This window comes from Dendrobium catenatum, unplaced genomic scaffold (assembly GCF_001605985.2).
Source record: "Dendrobium catenatum unplaced genomic scaffold, ASM160598v2 fragScaff_scaffold_515, whole genome shotgun sequence".
NCBI classification, from domain to species: Eukaryota; Viridiplantae; Streptophyta; class Magnoliopsida; order Asparagales; family Orchidaceae; genus Dendrobium; species Dendrobium catenatum.
The window spans coordinates 116,729-138,305 of NW_021318977.1; the positions used below are offsets into that span (position 1 = coordinate 116,729).

Genomic DNA, 21,577 nt, shown 5'->3' on the forward strand with positions numbered 1-21,577 from the left:
AACATGTAAGTATTTTATAATGTAAGTGTTGATTTTTTATATATGTTCATAATATAGTAATGTAATAATATTTTAATTGCAGCTTCATAGCAAACGAAGAAGCAAATTGGATCATGGTCGCTTAAAGGATTTAGTTTATGTGAAATATAATAGAGCACTGATTCGGAGATTCAATCATCGTGAAGGAAAATTAGATGATGAGTCTGATGAAGAAAATGACTTTATTGCTGGAGAGGAAGATTTAACTTGGACAAGTGTTGCTAAAGCTACTGGTGTTTATGATAAAAGCTATAATATTCGGGAAAGATCTAATGGGAAAGAGAAAGAATCTTCAATTAGGCATGATATTGCTATTGAGAATGATGATGAGGAGGGTGATGAAGAGAATTATGAAGTAGGAGACAATGTTGAAGAAAATAATGAAGCTTTTTTAACATTTGCTGATGATGATGATTCCCAAGAAGAGTAGATTAAATTCATATTTGATCTTTTAAAAAAAGATTGTAATATTTGAATTATGAGATATTTGGATGTTACTTAGTCGAACTTATATATGTTATGGTTATCTTTTATTATTATGATAGCTTGTCTTTCATTTTTAATAATATTTCATATTCATGCTTATTATTTTATATTTTTTATATAGCTTGCGCCATATTCAAAATAGCACGCGCCGCGCCGTGCGCTATTTTCATGGCTCCAAATGGACCTTTGCGCCATGGTGCGCCATTGTTAACAGGTTTGGGTGTGTTATTTCATTTATTATTTTCGCATTTATTTTTCCGCATTGTGTTTTCTCTATGGTGGATTTTGGTTTGACTTTTTTTTATTGCGAAAGATTTTTTAAAATACCAATTCACCCCTCTCTTAATTAGCCTTGGGCCAGTTCATAAGGGGCCTAACATCCCTAACGAACTTTCAAATGTTTTAATATTTAAAATTGAAATTAATAATTTAAACTTTAAGCAAAACTCATCTAACCTTCACAACCGTTTGTTGAGGGTGATGAACTCAAGAATATCTCTAGCTCATAAAGAGCGAATGTTCAAATCGAGAATATCACTAAGATTTATTCTTAAATATATATTTACCCTTAAGAATGTGACATTTGTCCTCTAACTAGTGGCTTAACCATACGACTCTACAAAACCCCATAGTTTGGCCAGACGGATCTATGCAGTAAACGATATGACTGGTCCTCTAATCGGTTGCTTGGCCAGACAGCTCTGCAAAGAACTAGTGGTTTTGCCATAATGGTTCCACATGGTAAACGATTATGATTGCAATTATCTGACTTAGTGGCTTGGTCAAATGACTCCACTATCTTATGGTGATGGCTAAAAGCACATATATTTCCCAATGGCTAGTTACCATTGGGTAATGAATTATAGGGTATGATTGCTAGAGCATAAAAACCTTTGTTAGCTAAGGTTGACTTGAATTAATTCCTTAGGCAAACACTCACCTCAAGTCTACAAGTTCCCTTTGTATGAAGTAACCTATGGCTGCCGAAAAGGATCATTCAGTCAGGTTGGGTCGACTACCTTGTCTTAGTAGATTAGAAACTATGATAACCCAGAACGACAAAATCATGGGATTTTGATTTTGACCATCATCATTCTCTCACTATCCGCTTTAAGTGCAAGTGGTGAATTTTTAACTTTAAATTTTAAATTTAGCATCTAAATATGCTGCTACTAAGTATCTGTTTAACGACTAGCCTTAATTGAAAGTCCTCTCTTGTTGTTGAGAGGAGTAATTAATTGTAGGGGCTTGCACCTATCTTAAATCAGAACGTATGTCTTAAAGCCCTCACTACAAGGGCTGGTGCTAAAAAAACTCAAATTTTCATAGCCCCGAAGTTCATATACATCTACCAGATTTAAAAGAATAAAATGAAAAAAAGAAAAGAAAAAGTGAATTTAAATATTTATTGCAGATAATTATGCATGGTCATTTGCACTGGCATCTCTAACACACCTAGAACTTATTTATTGATGGTATAGATATCTTGTTAGAAAAATGAATCTAGTTTCTTAATTTGCTCAAATTTTAAGCACATGATTGTTAAAGAATAGTGTAAAAGTATTTATTTTAGTGAACAAACACTGTTCTTTTACAACATGCTTTCCTTATCCAATTTTTGAGTCAATACTTTTATATGAATGATAAATGTGAAGTCTCATCACATTGCAATTTGTTTGGCATAACTGGTGCTTATTTGGTATGTGCTCCCAGACCCCTGCAGAAAGAGTTAGGGCAAAGATGAAGCTTCAGCTTTCACAAACTGGTACTATGTTGAACTATTGATTTTGTACTAAGCTTCTTCTGGTTTTTGATGATCTTATTAGGCATATAGTGCAAGCATTTTTCCATTTAAGTTAACGCGTTGGTTTTAATGTTCTATGAATTTTTCTCTATTTAATCTTCAAAACCTTCAAAACCTTCAAAACCTGTAGTTGTTGTTGTTGTTGTAATCTTCAAAACCTGGAGTTGGCTTCATTTTTGTTTTTTGTCCTTAATTTGAACTTCTGTCAGTAATTTCCCAGTTTGCTCTACCTGAGAAAAAAATGAGAATGTCGAAAAATCTATGAGAGAGGAGCATTATTATTAAGGATTGATTTTTATCTGTAACTTTGGTTCCTTCGAGATTTATATATTGAATGTTGAGGCTGCCATAGTTTTTCCCCATATTTAGATGTATAATTTATCAGTTGCTACTTACACTGAACATTTTTTATAATGGCACTTTTTTCCTTATTTCTTTATTCACTTCTTATCTATGGTATAGTTGTTTCTGTAATAATGAACTTGTCCGTTTTGCAATTGCATGATTGCTCCTTGAAAGGCTTCCGCACTAATGCAATGTATTCTTATTTTGTTTGTAAGCGAACCCCTTTTGTTATATTTTTGTTTGTGTGAAGATGTTCTGCATTTGCTGTCATCTTTAAGGCTTCTGAAAGGTCTGACTTACTTCATTTTCCTTGGCCATGGTTCAATTTTATTTTTATTTTTAGGTAGACCAATACTTCACCAGTCACCTTCCTGATTCCAGTTACTCCCAGCTTATGTGGCACTTATTATTTTCTTAAGTTTTTATGATGTGTTGTGGTGCAGTAAGTGAGAAAAATGCTATAAAAAATGCAATGAATTATTCTTGTGGTTGATAGTTGTTGTTCATGATGACTTGAAAAGCATTTTCTATGTTGGCAATAATGACATTTCTGTGTAGCTTATTTCAATATTCCAAATATAATTCTGGAATGATTTTTTTATGGCTGAAAGACTTGTGATGTGTATTATTTGGTATATTGTATTTTAAATCGTGAGAATTGTACCACAATGATGCGAGATTTCTTGCAGCTGCAAAGGATTCAACCATGGGATTGAGCAGCGGATGGGAGAGATTTGATTTCAACAAGGATGCACCTCTTGATGACAATGATGAAATTGAGGGTAAACTATTTTTTATCATGTTTCCTTCCTAAAAGATTTATGAGAGTACCTTACAGTTACTTGTTCTACATTGTGAAACCTCGGGCATGTTTATCAAAGCCCTGCATTGGGTATCCATACTCACACTCACCCATGTACCCACCCATATCCAGTGGGTATGGGTACGCCCATGGCCTTGTTGATGGGTGTGGGTGAGTATGGGTGGGTACTCAACATTGGGGGATAAATTGATTTACATTGCTAATCATTATATATATTATATTACTGTAATCTTCACTACGTAGTGTGCAACACTTAACCACGCTGCGACTACGATAAATTCTGATATGCGACTAGAAAGTTGCAATCAAAGCAAAGGGCAACAAGCCTCAAGGCCATTAGTCCGTGACATACTGTGTTCAAAAAGCATTGAAAGTGGGTGGGTATATGTCGGTATAGCATCCCGAAAGTCACCATGGGTGGGTGTGGGTGCGCGAAGCCTGTCTGAGTAAAGCATGGGTATCCAATCAGGACCCCATGTAGGACTTTGATGGTTATTCTGTTTTCAAGATCTTTCACGCATCTAACAAATGGAACCAAAATCATGATGTGTTGCTGTATTTCATTCTTTTTCTTTATGCTGTTTCCCTTTCTTGTTGCATTTGAGGGTTGATTACAGGAGCGGTAAAATTTGAAATTCTGCACAAATTCATTTTAATGTTGTTCAAATCATTAACTCTTGAATACTTTTTTTTGTGCATGCTTGCTAAATAGAATGCATCCGAATAATAACTTCAATGTTTGCCAATAATTGCTAAAATTACTGCCCAAAATTTCATCCAGTGCAATGTACATTCCAACTTATACTTAATGCTATTACATAATAATCTACAAATAAGAATATTTATCCTAAACTATAGAAACAAATTGAAACAACACTTCATTCATTACTTATCAAGGGCTCCTTTTCTAATTTCTTTCTCCCTACCCCCTCGAGCAAAAAAGAAGATATTCAACATTCCCCAATATAACAACTCCTTCCACGGTAGTATATAAGTTTTGTTTGTATCATGACTTTAAATGAATTCTCTGATAACACATTATTACTGCTATGTTACCTATAATTAGCAGCCCTTACGTACAAATTTTAGAAATTTATCAGAAGTACCGTCAATTCTAAAATCTTCTTCTCTCCCTCTCTCTACCTCTCTCGATAAGCTCTTTGCAAGTCCTCCTGAGGTGAAACTTATCTCCTGCTCGTTACATTAGCTTTTTTTCAGCCTTGGAAATATGTGATGATGCGGGGAATAGAAAACATGCCTCACCAAGCCTATGAGTCGGTAATATAGAAAACCAAGTGTAATCACTCTATCAGGTCTCTCTTTAAGCCTAGTTTTTCTTTATTTTCACCAACCTAGTTCGATCCTCCCATCTCTTAGACTTATTCCACTAAAAAAAAAATAGTTTCTTATCATTATACCCCTCTTCCACATTGGAAAAATTGATTTGGATAACTTCTTACTCATTCTCCCTTGATTTGGATCAAGCTTGTATTGGAACAACGTTCTTGTTTCATACCAATTTGAGAGATGCTAAAAACCATACCCCAAAGAACAAGAGCGTGTAGCATCCAAACCTAGACGGATGTTCAAAAACATTATTGAAGTTATCTCATCATGTTCTTCTTGACATAGAAATTATTTATTTATTTATTATTATTATTTTTTATAGAAGATATAACTTGACATGTGATGCCCTATGATCTAGGGTTTCTAAAGTAACTAGAATAATGGAATAAATGTAGATCTTATAAGAGAACTTAGGATTCACAATTCAAAAATCATTAAATAAGCCATTTCTTTTCTTTGGGTGCAACTCAGAAAATACATGAATTATTATCCAAAGAATAATGCAATGATGAAATACATAGTAAGAAATCAATCAGAAATAGCAATTGCAATTTATTCACCATATTTAGAATCACAGTTATATCAAATTTAACAAAATCAAGAATATCAACTAGTCAATAATAAGATATTTAGAAGAAATAAGGTAAATGAAAGAGTTTACTAAAAAAAAACAAAACTTAGGCTTCATGCTAGCATAAGGAGATGACTATTGACCTCCATATACATTCCAAAGTCGAGTCCGAGCCAATGCGAAGAGAGCAACAATTAAAGGGCATATCATCACGTTGAACGAACATTGAGATGGCTCGACTATGGTTGAAATTACCTTAACTTTATCTGATTGCAAAATAGATCACATACATTGATGCATTCAAAACATCGAATTTACTAAAGAGGAGCCGCTTGCTAACGACTTGATTAAATGACGATAAAAAATGACTATTAGCTGGTGTGACGTGGCATAAAATTGCTTGCCCAAATTACGTCTGATCATGAAATAGGCTACCCCGATGCTTTCAAAATGTTGAATTTACTTCAGGGAGGACCTCTCACATGCGTGTCAGGTGAAGATGGTCAAAAGTAGCAGTCTACAAACAGAACATTATGCGACTTTGCCCAAACGACGTTCGTTCATAAAACGGACTTCGTCGTTGTGTACAGAACGTTGAGAATATTCATAAATAATTGTAATATTGCTAGGACTTTCACATGAGTGAAAGTGTGAAAATTAGCGCGAGCACGAGGTGACGACACACATACCAAGATGCACAAAAATGATTAATTATACGAGGAGCCAACTCATCTCTTATTAATATTTTTTAAATTAATTTATAACTAAATTTATTATATATATATAAACAAAGTTTATCATCTTTACCTTATAACTTGCCAAACCCTCTACCAACTTTTATATACATAACCTCTGCCAACCATTTAAAAAAACAAGGAGAATAACAAAATAATAATATATCCTACTCTAAATTACCTAGTCAACACGCTCTTGTTTCCTCCTGCAAGTCCATCCACAAAACCAACACTAAATCTCTTAAGCTCAATTAACTCAAACTATTAAATTGAGAAATCTAAGACTTGGCTAGGGTGGCGATTCAAGTCAATTGCGTGTCTATTAGCTCAGGAGTAGCTTGGTACACCCAATATGGCATCCAGGAAGGTCCCTCTTTACAAGGACTTGCATAAGCAAAATTGGTTTAATCATATGGTTAGAGATTATTCCAGTCAGGAAATCCCGGCTTCGCTAAATCATTTGAGATTATTAAATCTTTTACTCGGTTATATTGAGTAATGTGTTAACTAAGACAAGCTTAATTGAATTTAAAAGCACTCAAGTGGTTTAAAAATAGGTCCAATTAGAGATCATTTATGACAATTTGGATACTTTATCACTGATATAACGTAATTTGGTTATTTTAAAGTGAACTTAAATTAATATCTGATTACCAGGACTGCCTGAGACCGGCCAAACTAATTCGAGTTTAATCTCAACCTACTCAAGTTCGCCAGAATCCATTTAGATTAAAATTATTTGCACTCATATAAATTGGATCTTGATACCTTTGAATTAAATTCAAAACGCCCAAGCTGATTTGATCCTCTTGGATTTAAATTACTAATTTGAGCTGTTTAGATCAATTTAATTCACTCAGCCTTAATCGCAACTCATTTTAAGAAAACCCATACCTGCTTGCAGCTGAAGCTATATGCATCTGGGCTAGATTTTGGATTACTCACAAAAGGAAAAGTCATCTAGACTCATCTGCTAGCTATGTGCGTCTGGGCTATATTTTTTATTACTTACAAAATGAGAAATCATGTATGTTCTGTGGGCTCCGAAAATTCGGCCCCAGCCTCCGCCTGGCAGTTGCTTTTTCTTTTTCTGGGAGAGTTTTAACGGATTAAGTTTCGGGGTAAATTTTGGAAGGCAGGTTGGTTTGTAGATAAGACACTACCCAGAGATTTCGCCCTCATTTTGCAAGGATTTTATGATCTGAGTTTTGGTTTCCTATAGGCACAAGCCCCTATAGTTAATTACCCCTCCCGATAACGGGAGAGAACTTTCTATTAAGGCTAGTCGTCAATCAGATACGTATAAATACGTGTTATCTGGTATATAGTAGCAGCATTGAGTTTGGGTATGGAAATTAGGAAAGTAAGAAGATTTGATGTTTAAAATAGAAATTTCACCATATTGCACTTAAAGCGGATGGTGGGGGAATGGATGATAGACCCGATCAAGATCCCATGGTTCCGTCGTCCCGAGCCATCATGATCCCTGGTCTACTTAGTCAGAGGAGGTAGTCGACCCAACCTGACAGAAGGATCCTTGTTGGCAACCATGGGTTGCTTCATCCAAGGGGACCTTGTAGATTTAGGGTGGATATTTGCATAAGGGGACAAATTTGAATCCACCTTAGCTAACAGAGGGTTTTATGCCCTATCGATCATATCCTATTGATTCATATCTCAAGGATTTGATAACAATAAGGAACGTATTGGCTCTGGCCATAACTGGTATTTTGTGGTGCCATTTGGCTGCAAAATCACTCGGTTCAGAGGACCTCGGGTCATAACCGTTTATCCTACGGTGTCATTTGGTGGCAAAACCCGCCGGTTAGAGGACATGTACCGTGTCCTTACTGGCAGGAGATTGTTTGAGAATAGATCATAGTGATATTTTCGACTAGGCATTAGCTCTTTGTGAGCTGAAGTAAATTTTAATTTGTCTATCTTTGCAAACTGTTGTGAAGGGTGGATGGATTTTGCTTTAAATGATTTGATGGTTGATTTCAAATTTAAATATCTTAGAGTTTGATGATCTTTGAAATCTTTGATTTTGGACTTTGTGGGTATTTGGGTGACACTTGAAAGTATTTGAAGTTAGCCCATCCGGTTGAGATATTAGTTCAACACGGCCATCATCGGGATGTTTGGGTCACTTCCATTTGAAAATGTTTATGGATTGAACCTTGTCGACTCTATTGTGCTGTCGACAGAGGATCGAGTTTTGCAAGCTTTATGCCTTTATTAGTGAATTTTTTTTGTTATAGGCATTGAAGGCCTAATATGAATATATTAGAACAAATATACCGGGCCCCACAACCGTATATTTGTTTGATGGTTCGAACCCTGTCGACTCCTATTGATCCGCACAGAAGGATCAGGTTCAAACTTGAATTCACTTATTGACCCGCGCAGCATCCCTAGATGTTACGTGTGTATTTAAGACACGCTCGTCGGGGCCCATGCAGGTGTTTGGAGCTATTTTGTAATTATTTGTTGAACATTGTCGACTCCTACTTATCTGCTTAGGAGGATCAGGTTCAAATTTATTAACCTGCGTAGCATCCCTAGATGTCACGTGTAAACTTATAACACACTAGCCAGGGCCCATGCGGGTTTATGATTGCACTTACCCCTTTAGTGTACCTATGTATATACAAACTACGGTGCATGTGCGAGTGCTTCTTCAGATATTTAATTTTGATCAATTGTATAGATGACCGCCATTTCAATACAACGTTCTATTCGGAAGCTCGTACACGCCTTCTGTCTGCTTGTATACGGGTTGCAGATTCTGTGGCGTGTTGTAGTAGCTTATGGATTGAGTTATTTGCTGCTTTGTACAGGTAGACTGTCGTGCACTACTGGTTGCTTTTTGCAGGTGGATTGTTGTGCACTAAACTAATTTCCTGCTCTCTTTCATAGGTGCTTGCATTTACTACAATCCTCTTTCACTTTTCTTGTCGACAATCATATTGGATGCATAGGGGTCTCCTATAGTAGCTCGTAGGAGCTCCTATACTTATATCTCTTTGTTGCATTTGATATATACCCTTCGTCTTTGGTTAGAAGAAAGTTAATATATTTGTTTTCCATTGGATGGTTGTTAGCTGTAGAGATGCTACGGTATCCTTGCTAAGACAGTTCGTAGGTATTTTGCTTATGGGAGAGATTTCATAGATTTAATGTATTTTCTTGTGCCTCTAGTTCTTGTAGCAACTGCCACCCGTAAGTAGATTGTAGACGATGTGTTGTGCGTATCGTAGGCTTTCTGTCGTCACTTTGGTAAGAAAATAAAAAAGGATGTAGACCTTATGTTATTGCTTGTGAGCTTGCCATCATACCTCTCATTCTGAACTTTACTTACAAACATATTGTCCCTGAGATCCTTTATCCACTACGGATTCTTGCATGTTCATTTGCATATTTATCATTAAATTACTAGTTGATTCATGATTAGGAGACATTAGTAATATATGGATGGCATCAATCATCTTGCTTCATAACACTACATTGCACCTTGCTCATTGGTGATAGTCTCCTGATACCTTCTTAATTGATATTCACATGCAACTGATTGCACATATCCTCCAATGTTCATCATTTATAAACTTCGCTTGCTCATTTGCACAAAGATGTCGACTATCCTTGTACTCATCATACATCCGTGCAGTCGATGCAATTTCCTCAAATCAGTCAACTACTTGTCTCTCCCATTCAATTGATTATTGCTTATTCTTGTTTGTTTGCAAACAAGTGGCATTTGAATATCCATTTATCATGAGTCACTTGCTTGTTACTTGAAAATGATTTGGAGTCTTGTATGGTCAATTTGCTTGATGACAATTACCTCCCCAATCAAAGTGACAAATCCTTAATGTCCACTAAAGAAATTTCATATTATAAATCATGAACATGTTGTTGTATGTCCATTTCTTCCTTGTTGATGATTGCTTGCAAGTTCCTCTTGAAGCTTTGCTTATTACAAGCATTGTGTCCATTCATCGTTGTTCATTTGAATGCTTTGAGAATTGATTTCACCATGAGTTTTTACTTGCTTGCAAATAGACTTCATTTGCAACTTCTTTGTCCTCAAAGATAGTTTATGATTAGTTTGATATCATTATTCATTTGTATTTCAATTGAAATAGTCATTTTATAGCCTTCATTAGGAATTTGGTACAATGATTCAAGCCAAACTCTCTATTGATTGCTCATCTTTATATTTTGTCCAAGTCAATGTTTAAAATTGTGTAATTAAGCCTCGAGGCGGTTTTCGTCCGTGAGGCGAGGCGTAAGCCTCGAGGCGGTCTGAGACGTAAGCCTCACGAACACAGAATTGCGTAAATGAGAAATTAAGGGTTTTAGCAGGTAAATAATAGCAATATTCTATCTTATAATAAAAACATCTAAATGATATATGAAAATAGTGGAAAGTAAGAAAATAGATGCAATAAAATCATGTCCCAATGACTTATTCGACTTTTCTTTTCCTCTAACCATGTTTCCTAAAGCAAAAATCCAAAAATACACAAAAAATCTCAAAAAATCAAAAACCCTATAATTTCTTTCACTTGAAAAATCTAACCCTAAACTACAAAAAAAAAAAACTAAAATCGATTGTGGAGTACTCCTAGAGGGCGGCCGGACCTTCAACTTCGCTGGAGAGAGGCGGCGCCAGCGGGAGAGGCGGCGGGAAGGAAAGCCGACGGGTGCGGGAAGCTCTCTGTTTCGCGAACACACCCTGCGGGAAGGAAAGTTTCGGGATAACTGGGAGTCGTGCGGGATTAAGGAAGAAAAGTCTTCATTTTAAGTGGGTGGGGCCGTTTCTATGAGGCATACGCCTTTGCCAGAATTGCGCAATTGCACCTTTGAGGCGCTCCTCAGTCCAAGTGAGGCATACGCCTCAGCCAGGAGAGGAATTGCGTAAGCCTCGAGGTGGTTTTGGGTCAAATTGCGCAGAGGCGTGCCTCAAGGCGCGCCTCTTATTGCGCAATTTTAAACAGAGGTCCAAGTTCAAAGTTATGATTCACTTGAATTTTGGTCCAAATTGCCCAAGTCCCCTGTGAATGTTCATTCAAGCTTAACTTCGATGTTTGCAAGTTTGATTGATGTTCAATTTGAGTGAAGGTTCTTTATGTTTGCTCAAATTAGAGTTCAAGTTTGAGTACTAGTGCATCCCTTATTCTTGTCAGCTTCGGTCCACATTCAAGTTCAAGCTTAGTTTTAGTTCATTTAATGTCAATATTTAAGCTCAAGTCCAAGTCCACTTTTTGTTCAAGTCCTTGTCTAATTTTAGACAAAATTTTGGCAGCCTCCCGGCGTCTCCCCTGTTTAGGGGAAAAAACCAAGAGGCAGCCTTCCCCTCGACGCTACATGAGCGCTTCAGATACGTGTCAAATGACACCGCGGTTGCATTTTTTTATTTTATCCTTGCCCTCTACATGAGCGTTTAAAGGTTTCAAACACATTTTAAAAAGAGCATAATTTTTTCCCCCGCTGCACTACATGAGCGTTTGAAGGTACTTATTATATATATATTCCCCTTGCGGCAAGCGCGGCGCCAGTTTCCCTCCCTACTACGCTACGTGAGCGCGTAGGGGGTTTGTCGGCTCGTTGCTAGCATTGAAGAAGATTATTTTAGGTCGTCGCAAGCGCTGCGCCGATTTCCCTCTACTACGCTACGTGAGCACGTAGGTGGTTTGTTAGCCCGTCGCAAGCCACGAGAGAATGATCTTTTTTTTTAATAATAATAATATTATTATTCATAATAATATTACTAATGATAGTATTATTATTATTTATAATAATAATATTAAAATAATAGAAACTATATTATTATTATTATGATAATAATAATAATATTAATATTAGCCTTAATATTAATATTAATGTTAAATGCACTTAGCATCAAAACATTGAAGTGAGGTATATATATATATATATATATATTTCTCTCCGGCCAAAGGGATCAGATGGGGGCTTGGAGGTCGGTATCGGGATGGAGTTCAGCGGATCTGGGAGGAGGCGAGTGTGGGGGAAGAGCAACCGAAAGCCTCGCTCGGTTGGGTATTTAACGACGTGGATGAGGTAACAATCGAGGAGCTGTCGCGGGATTTAAGCAGAAATCGTGTGAACTGAATGATGTTAGCGCCGAACAATGTCAGGTACGCGTGATTTCTTGCTGATTTTCTGGAATTTGGGTCAAGACTTGAGCTGGGCTTTGGTTGTTGTCCTTAGGTTAACATGTTCATTTAAAACTTAAATCAGAATCAAATCCAAGCCAAGAATTAATCCAACTTTAATTAAAAACATAGTTAAAAGTCAAAGGATGATGTCTGGGTGGTTGATTACAAAATGCTTTTTGGAAGAATTAACGTCCCCTACTGTTCATCACCTCTCCTATATCCGGTCCCGCCAATTTGACAAGCTCCCATGATCTCCAATCTGTCTTTCCAGGTGCTCACCTTTGCTTCCATGCAGCATTGCTACATTGCCCTACTCGAGTGTGACCAGGCCGTTATGGCCTCCAACAATCATCTGCCTACTCAGCCCACCCACAACAAGTACAGCCACCATGGCCATCTTATAGCACAACTGGTGCGCTGCTTTAGCACTCTATACGGAGCTCTTCTTCCTTACAGTAGCATTGGGACAGACGGTTCCTGAAGCAGAGGATAATTCATCTCTAACTCATTCATCTTCTCTTCTCTATTTTCTCTAATGACGGGTCAATACAAAGGTTTCAGTCCCTCGTTTATTATGTTTCTCTTCCACCATCCAGGAACCTTGGGTTTGTCTCCAGGGCAACCACGCAGCCTCTACTGCCGGCCTAGGTCTTGTGCCTGCTGCTTGAATGAAACTCTAGCTTCTATCAGCTATTTGCTTCAAGGAAAGCCTCAAGGTTATACTGTAGATTAAGGGGAAAAAAAAACAAGAGAGGTACTCAGCGACCCGTTGGTCTATTATATATTTTCTGATCATACCACCGCATTATTTTCTTCATTTGCAAGTCTACAACTATGATGTTTATACAGTCCCTGAAGATGTGACGGGCTAAGCTTAGTTGAATGGATTAATTTTCTTCTTGAGATAAATGAGGAAGGTAGAAGTCTCTTGTTTGCATAGCTACTAATTATGACTACTATATCTTTCTCAAATCATCCTTGTTTGTAAATGAACGTACTCGGGCACCATTCTAGGACTGTATGAACGTACTTTTGTTATATTATTTAGTGATCACTTTGTTAATCAAATAATTCTTTATCATCAGTGGCCGAAGATGATGCTTCTCTAGTCAAAGAGATTGGTAATAGTTTTCGGTTTTCTGCAGTGCAGGTCTGTTATCTTTAACATTTCACCATCAAATAAATTATTTTTATAAATATAACTGAGATCTTTCTATGCTACAGGCTAAACGCGAGGAACAGATCAAAGCAGCACATGATGAAGCAATGTTCGGAGCTTCAGCAATGGAGCCAACTCTCCCAGAATCTGAAACCAGTAAAGGCGCAGCAGAAAATACTGACCATGAAAATCAAGACAGCAATCTTCTGATAAGTGATAAGGCAAACGACTGAATAACATTTGCAGTTTTTAATTACAGAAAATAAATATTTTCAGTTTTAGAAATGTTCTCTGATATGGATTGCAGGTGCTAGCGCTACAACAAGGCTCTTGGCGAGACAGAGCTGGGAGATTTAAGAGTTGATTTGATTGATACCTCAAGTTACTTTCCTCACAAATGACTACGGTTCTGCTAAATTGAAAATGTTACCTGCTTGCCTTGGGCAAGTGCAAAATATTCATAAGTTGTTTTTTATAATTTTGCACAAAGATGTCTCCAATAAGTGGTCTTCACACCGAATCTATTAGGCGTTATTGTGTAAAGAAATATATGAAAATTGTGGTTGCTGATTTGTTAGGCGTGTTTTCAAAGTTAAATGGAAGTTATGTTTTATTCTTCTGTAAGATTTGTGATTGATTTCTCTATTCCTTTCCTGCCATCAGTTTGTGAAGACATAGTATCTCTCCGGTGGTGGTCTAATATGAATAAGCAGTCTCATTAAACTGAATTGGCATAAGATCAGCTAAATATATCAAATGAACTCAATAAAATCATGCGATTTTTTATTGAAAATTTATAGGTGTTAAACAAGTATACAAAAAAATTTGAAGTGAAAGAAATTCAACCTATAACAAATAATCATTTTAATTAACATAGTTTAGGCCCTTTAGGGTTTAATTGTATGGACAAAAAAATAATGCTATAATTATAAAATTTAAGCTCACAAACTTTTTAATAATATTAGTAAATGTTAAGTTAAAATATATTTTTAGTTCATGTTTATTATTTATGAGTAGCCGACCTCACGTAGTAGCACAAATGTACAAATACTTGATGTTGTTGTTGTTGTTGTTTTAGTATGAAATGATAATAAATCAGTAAGGAATAATTCAGATAATTAAAAAATTAAACCAAATGAATTTTCAACAAATTAGGAGAACTTCTGCAATATTTAAATTATATTTTAAAATAAAACTAAACAAAAAATAAACAATTCTCACTTGTATACGTTATTCTTAAAATCTTTGTTAGACGTTACAATGAAAAATGACATGTCATAGAAAATTCACATAATCAAGAATTTTGATATAATATTTAAGTAAATGTTTGATTTGTTGCAAAAAAAAGGTGTAAAGTATTTCAAATTTAGGGGTTTTGAAAATATTTGTCTTTGGTTTGAAGTAAAAGGAATGTTGAGTAAAATTTCAGTGCATTTGGAATACAGCAACGAATTTATTTTTGATGCATTTGAAGTTTTTTTTTTCGATTTGGGTAATTATCAAATACATGGCAAACTCACCGTCATCGCCACTGCCATGACAACTGGTCGTTGTCGGCCACCACCGACCGTTACCGAACACCTATGACCACCTTTGATTGCCAACCTGATAGTTGACAATCACCCAACTCTCAATCACTTCAATCAAATTTCCAGCCAATCAACCAAAGTCTATCTTCAAGTCTACACTTCAACCAATCAACCTGCACTTCAAGTAAACATACACTTCAAATCAACATTTCAATCATTTTCGGTTTACAAGCACCTCAACCACCTCCAACTTTCAATCAACATGCAATCAATCATATACTCAATCAAGTTTCAATCCTATTGGTGATTAATAAACTAATTAGATCTCAAAAATAAATAAATAAAGTAATTAATTAATAAATTAATTAGATCTCTAATCTTGTATGCAATCAGGATGAAATTACAACATTCAATCAACACTCAATCACATGCACCTGCAGTCTTTCCATGTAGCTATGTAGCTCAACGTACTGACTTCTTGACCTCAAATCAATCATCAATAGCTCCTAAGCTAGTGATTGACCTAATATGGCCCAAGCTAGCTCAATTGATCATACACATTATCTTTGTCTAATTAAACCTCAAATCAGCTCTAATCTCCATCAAATCTCACTGAGCCTTACTCTTAGGGATTTGGACTTTACTGCTCACCTTGACCTAGTCAATAATTGACTTGGTCAACTAGACATATGCTTGGGTCAAATCAATTCATTCAAACAAATTAAACTCTCCAAACTTCATCAAGCCTTCACAATCACTCCATTCCATGGCTTGAACATATCTAAGCCATGGGTGAGTCAAATCCATAGGATTTGATCAAGTCAACTCATTAAAACTTGGTTAAAACTCACTACACAGACTCCCTCGCTTATACACTTAAGCCATCCCTTCAAGCCCCTTGGAGTTCACTCAACCAGCACCTTCACACTCTCCCATGTCCACCTAAGTAATGGTTGACTGTTTGACCAATCAACAAGTAGTCCAAATGGCTACAAACGTGGTCAAACTACCTAGTAATTTGACTTTCCCTCTAAGGTCCTCTACCCCAGCTGCCTAAACACCTTCTAGGAGGTTCTTCAACCATTCCTAAACCAACCCTAAGCCTTGGATTAAACCTAAACTGATCAAGTGGTCCCATCTCCCATATGAAGGCAAGTTTAGCTTTGACACCTCATTGTCCTTGACCTGACCCATAATATTGTTTAGTATTTCTAAATATGAAAGAACTCTTCATCATTTAAGGCTTTAATTATGCTATGCATGAACTACACGTGATATGAACCATTAATCTTATGATCAACGGCTCAGATTCAGTCATTTTATCTTCTATCAAAGCCGCATCAATTGGCTAGTCATTCCGCTTCCTATCCAGCTTTGATTAGAACCATTGATTCTAAGGTGCGGAATCAACGATCTTGATCATTCCTTTGTGGTTTAGTGAAATTGTATGAAGCAACCACTGGTTGATGAGTGGCGAACTGCCACCACATTGATTTTGTGCCACTGCACAATCCTTCCAATGATTGGTCGTCGCCATGATTTTTGAAACTACCACTTAGAAGCTGTCAAGTGTATCATGGTTAAATGAATTCAATAAATAGAGCTTTATCATGATTAAATGAATTCAATGGCATATGCTTGATATTTAATAATTAATTGCATCGTGATTATTCATTGATTGAATTTCCAAATAACTAAGCTAACTCTTAGCCTTAATATTTGGAAATTCATCCATTCTCATTTTTCTTAGATTTAGCACACAAATTTGTTGTGATTTGTTTACATATGTTCAAGGGTTTAAAACATTGATTGCAATCCCATGTCAATAATAGTGTTACTTAAAGACAATATTTAAGGATCAAGTCTAGCTAACTTAGGCCAATCTAGGATTCACATAAACAACTTATTTAGATGGAATATTAAACATAGAAAACTTAATGATATTACACTCTAGGATTAACTACACATTGATTTGCCATTAATTGATCTTATAATAATGATTATATCAATTAACCCTTTATTAAGTACTAAATTTCAATAAATCAACTAAAATACATAAAAATACCAAATCTCTTTCAATCAACTTTGAAACAATCATACAATCATTAAAAATTAAAATTCAAACTTGAATAAAATTTAATAGCGAATTCATTAATAATAAATTATAAATTAAATTAAATTTATTAAAAATTCAATAATACCTTAAAAATTCAAAATAATTCAATAAAATTATAAAACTTGAATTAAAATTTAGTTAATTTAAAATAAATTAATTTGATGATATGATTGATTATAATTTTTTTAATTAATTAATTTTGATAATTAAATTGGGATAAATGAATTTCCTTTATGCCAAATTTTTTATTCCTTTTGGAGGGCATTTTAACATTTAATTTCAAAGCCTTTAATACACTTTAAATAACCAAAAGAACCCTCATGATGTGTTGTGCATGACTCCTTTCAGGAGGGAACTAATACATTAGATTGGGGGATATTCAAATAATAATAAATACACCGACCTATATACTATGCTTGCTTCCATTTAGAGGGCATGTGTATTAAATTTATAAGGTTTTTTCTCTATCTCTAGTAAATCTTCAAAGGCTCCCATATGAGCATCTTTCATGCATAGATGATTGGTGTTTCATTTAAAGCCTTATTTATAAATTAATAACCCTTGTACTTTGGGGGTTATTAGTCTATAAGTTCTTTAAAATTAAATAAACAACCTCAACATGTAAAACTCGAATAGTAAAAATAAAAATAATAAATACAAATACATATCAATTAAACTTTAATTAAAATTCCTTTTGACCTTTAATGAATAAACATTAAAAATACATGCAATCTAAACATTAAAGTTCTATAGGACATCAAAGCCATACAACATCTTCCACAAACTTATATGGTTTCTAGGACAATCAACTTTAGCCTAGGCTAGGCAAGTTTATTGATTTGGTTTGATTGAGGGTACCGTTGCTTAGAGGGTACCCATGTGTGTTTGCTTGCTACAAATTTGAATATCAAATTTATTTTTTGTTTATGCAGCATGGTGCGGAGTGAATGAATTTAGGGTCATGCAATTTATTTACATTTACTTTTATGTATATATAACTGCTTACATTGCACCATTATATCTACATTTTATATTCAATTCTTTATATTTATGCAAAGCAGAATGTATCTAAGGATGATGTATATGATAAAGAGATGTAAAATATAAAAGTTTTAGATTTTTGTATATAGATCGAGTTGTACATTGTCATGAGTTGAAAAAGGGTTAAAAGCAACTGCTTATATATATACACTCCAAAAAGCAATGTCCTCTCTTTGAGAGGATATTCTCTTTTGAAATTCCATAGAAGACTTGGAACTTGAAGACCATAAGTAGTTATATTTGATTTTATATGTATATGGTTGGATTAGAATCTAGGTTTGTGGTTGGTGGGGCCTGATTAACATTACTTTCTTGCAGACCCTGGGTTATACATTACAAATTTATAAATTAGTAAAATATTCTCTTTTAAATATTATTATCTCATGCATTATTTTCATCATATGAGTAGTTTCTATTTTTTGTAAGTATGCTATATAGAATTTAATTTAAATTTTCTGAATAATTACTCCTTGATTTTTAGGATAAAGCTTACCAATTTTTTCAAACATACAAGGATTCTTATGTTTAAGGATTATTAGCTGGAAACTCACTCTATGCAAGTCTAGATTGTATATACCTCTCTCTATGTACATCTTTTCTTATCATTTCTAAATCTAAATTCCAAAATTCTACTATATAATTTATAATCTACAAGATGTGCATAGAAATCAAATAGCCCAATAATTTCTTTAAATCTATATAAATTTTAAAAATCTTTAATTTTAAATTTAATCAAGACTATTCTCTTAGGCGATATAATTAAATACAGGGGCTTATCTTATAGGGAGATGATCAACCACTTTTGGCTAGCAATGGCCACCATTGCCGACCATTGCAAGCCATTACCGTAAGTTTTCATGGGCCACCTCCGTCTAGTGGACACCACTACCAGCTGTGGTCCACCACCGCCCACCTCTAGCCAACATACACATCTGATCTCCTCCCGCCAGCATAGGCCACCTACAACTTCCCACCACTGTCGGCTAACCACCACCCACCACTGCCAGCCAATACGGACCACCACTAGCTATATGCCATCGCCCTCCATTGTCGGTTGCCGACCTCCATCAGCCACCCTGGCCACAACCTTTTTGTACTTTACATTGCATTCATTTTAGTTCAAATCAAACAAAAATAGTATATCATGCATTCCATTTAAAGTCATCCAAACAATTCAAAAGTATTACTTTTATACTGCATTCCTTTTTTTCAGGCAACTAAACAGACCCTAAACTGAAAACTTTTAGAGTTAAATTTAAATTATATGAATGTTAATTTTTATAAAGTTATATTTGAATTTAATATTTTGAGTAACCAAACAAATGAAAAAAAAATAGTTCTGATGAGACTCCATATGTATTCAAATTAAGCATTTAAAATATATTTAGAAATTTCATGACATTAATTGATGGATCAAATAATTTTTAAGTTTTGCATGCTATTGTCAGAAGGCATGTCTATACAAGATAAATTCAATTGAGGGCCACAATCACTCTTTAAGATCATTAAGTCACTTATATATTAAAAGAATGTTCCTAAGATCAAGAGAATTAATGTGGACTATCTGATTGTGTTTTGGAATTTTCGCCAAAACTAACAAAATGTCATAAAAAAATTATAAATACACCCTAATTCTTCACATGAAATGGGGCATAGAACTATAATATGTAGCTAAAATTGAAGAAAGATTAGAGATTTTAAGAAGTTTAGAGATCCAACTTGCATTCGACTATGATGATCATCACTAGCACTACAGGAAAAACGCTGATAATCGGCAGTTAGTGTAGAATTACCGGCGGTTTTTTACGTTAACGGCGGTCTAACGGCGGTTTGTTAACCGCCGGTAAAAACGGCGTAGGAAACCAATTCCGACGGCTTGTTACCGGCGGTTTATTTTTGCGGCGGTTTGCCGGCGGCCAATACCCGTCTGGTTCATTAGACCGCCGGACGGCACCGTTAGACGGCGGTGGACGGCGGTTATAGCCGTCGGTATTACCGACGGTTTAAACCGTCGTGCGTACATCGTATAACCGCCGGCGGCCGTCGGTAAGCCGCCGGTACGTACCGGCGGTTTAATAATATAACTGGCGGCTTTATCTTGTCCGTCTGGTATCGTAGTTTCCGGCGGCTAAACCGCCTGTTAGCCGCCGGAAACCTGTAGCACCTGAAAAAAAAAATTGACAGCATCCCCTCTATTTGAGGGAGGTTCACCCTAAAGTCTAAACCTGCAGAAAAAGCATATATATGTTGGGCAACACGCCGCTATATTCATCACAACCAGAAAATACAAAATTCATCACAACATTACAATCACAAGTTCATACAAGAATGGTTCTTAATAATGCTACAATCACCAGTTCAGAAGTTTACAAGTTCTAATTAATACATTCATCAAACATAATAAACATCTAATCATCATCGGTATCCTCACTGTCTGCAGATGGCTGCTCCTGTTGGTCCTTCTTCCTTTGTTTTCCAGCTCTGTAGGATTGCAACTCTGCTTGCATTTCATTCTGAACCCTTTTCATCTCTTCAATCTCTCTAGTAAGTGCTGCAACCCTCTCACTTACAGATTCTTCAGCTCCACTTGGATCATGGAATGCAGAGGTGTATGAACTGGACTCAATAGCAAAAGCTTGTGAACCCATGCCATATACCCTCCCCCTCTGTCTTCCACCAACAACTTCTGACCATGTCTGATACTCAGAAGTATGGGCCGATCCAGAAGATGATCCCTCGCCAGTGGACTGCCTACTTTCTCTAACTCGTAAGAAATCATCCTGCAAGTTACAAATAGTTTTATTAAAATAAATATTTATTCTAAAAATCCAAAAAATTTTACTCACATGAGCCTTCTTAGATTTCTCATCAACCCAATTCTGGTCAGCTTGATGTTGATGAGTTCTTGTATGCAGCTCCAATGGTGTTGGCTCCCGACCCAGGTGCGCTTTCTGAAAATTTGATGCTTAGTTATACTAACATAAATATATGTAATAAACCAATTCAAAACACTTACCAGTCGCCGCCTATGTTCTGTATGAGGTACAGATCCACCAGTATGAAGAGAGCTTCCTAAACCGCCGCAGTCAGAGGCTCTGTTCTGTTTATTCTGCTCTCTCATTTTTATAAACTCCGGGGTAGCCCAAGCACTACTCAAATCTGCCCAAACGCCCTCTCCAATCCAATTAGGCCTCTGCCCGGACTTTCTAATGTCCGTGAACATGTCTCTGAGACGGGTCGCTCCTCTCCTCTCAAAATTAGATCTGATCCTCGTGCTGTACTCAGGCAACCACCTAAATTCTTTCTGTACAAATTTAGGCAATATCAAAAAGATTAGTACAAATTAAATCATATATTTGAAATCATACAAAAAAAAAATATACCTGAAATTCTCCAAACCA

At 35.8% G+C, this 21,577-nt stretch overlaps 2 protein-coding genes across 2 annotated transcripts in view; one reads left to right on the top strand and one right to left on the bottom strand.

The window, feature by feature from the left end:
* Window positions 1-14,127, top strand: part of LOC110116506 (serine/Arginine-related protein 53) — a 34,783-nt gene extending 20,656 nt beyond the window's left edge. Inside the window, exons 2-6 of the mRNA XM_020850127.2 lie at window positions 2,239-2,290; window positions 3,364-3,456; window positions 13,417-13,481; window positions 13,556-13,711; window positions 13,798-14,127. Of these exons, the coding sequence (XP_020705786.1) occupies window positions 2,239-2,290; window positions 3,364-3,456; window positions 13,417-13,481; window positions 13,556-13,711; window positions 13,798-13,854 (423 nt within the window). The 3' untranslated portion in view covers window positions 13,855-14,127. The remainder of the gene's footprint in view (window positions 1-2,238; window positions 2,291-3,363; window positions 3,457-13,416; window positions 13,482-13,555; window positions 13,712-13,797) is intronic.
* A 6,294-nt stretch (window positions 14,128-20,421) lies between these two features.
* Window positions 20,422-21,571, bottom strand: LOC114579574. The gene is made up of 2 exons (XM_028694620.1): window positions 21,193-21,571; window positions 20,422-21,127 (listed from the first exon to the last, which is right to left on the bottom strand). Exons 1-2 carry the CDS (start codon window positions 21,397-21,399, stop codon window positions 20,585-20,587), a joined length of 750 nt encoding a protein of 249 aa, XP_028550453.1. The 5' UTR covers window positions 21,400-21,571; the 3' UTR covers window positions 20,422-20,584.
* Window positions 21,572-21,577: the final 6 nt, after the last annotated feature.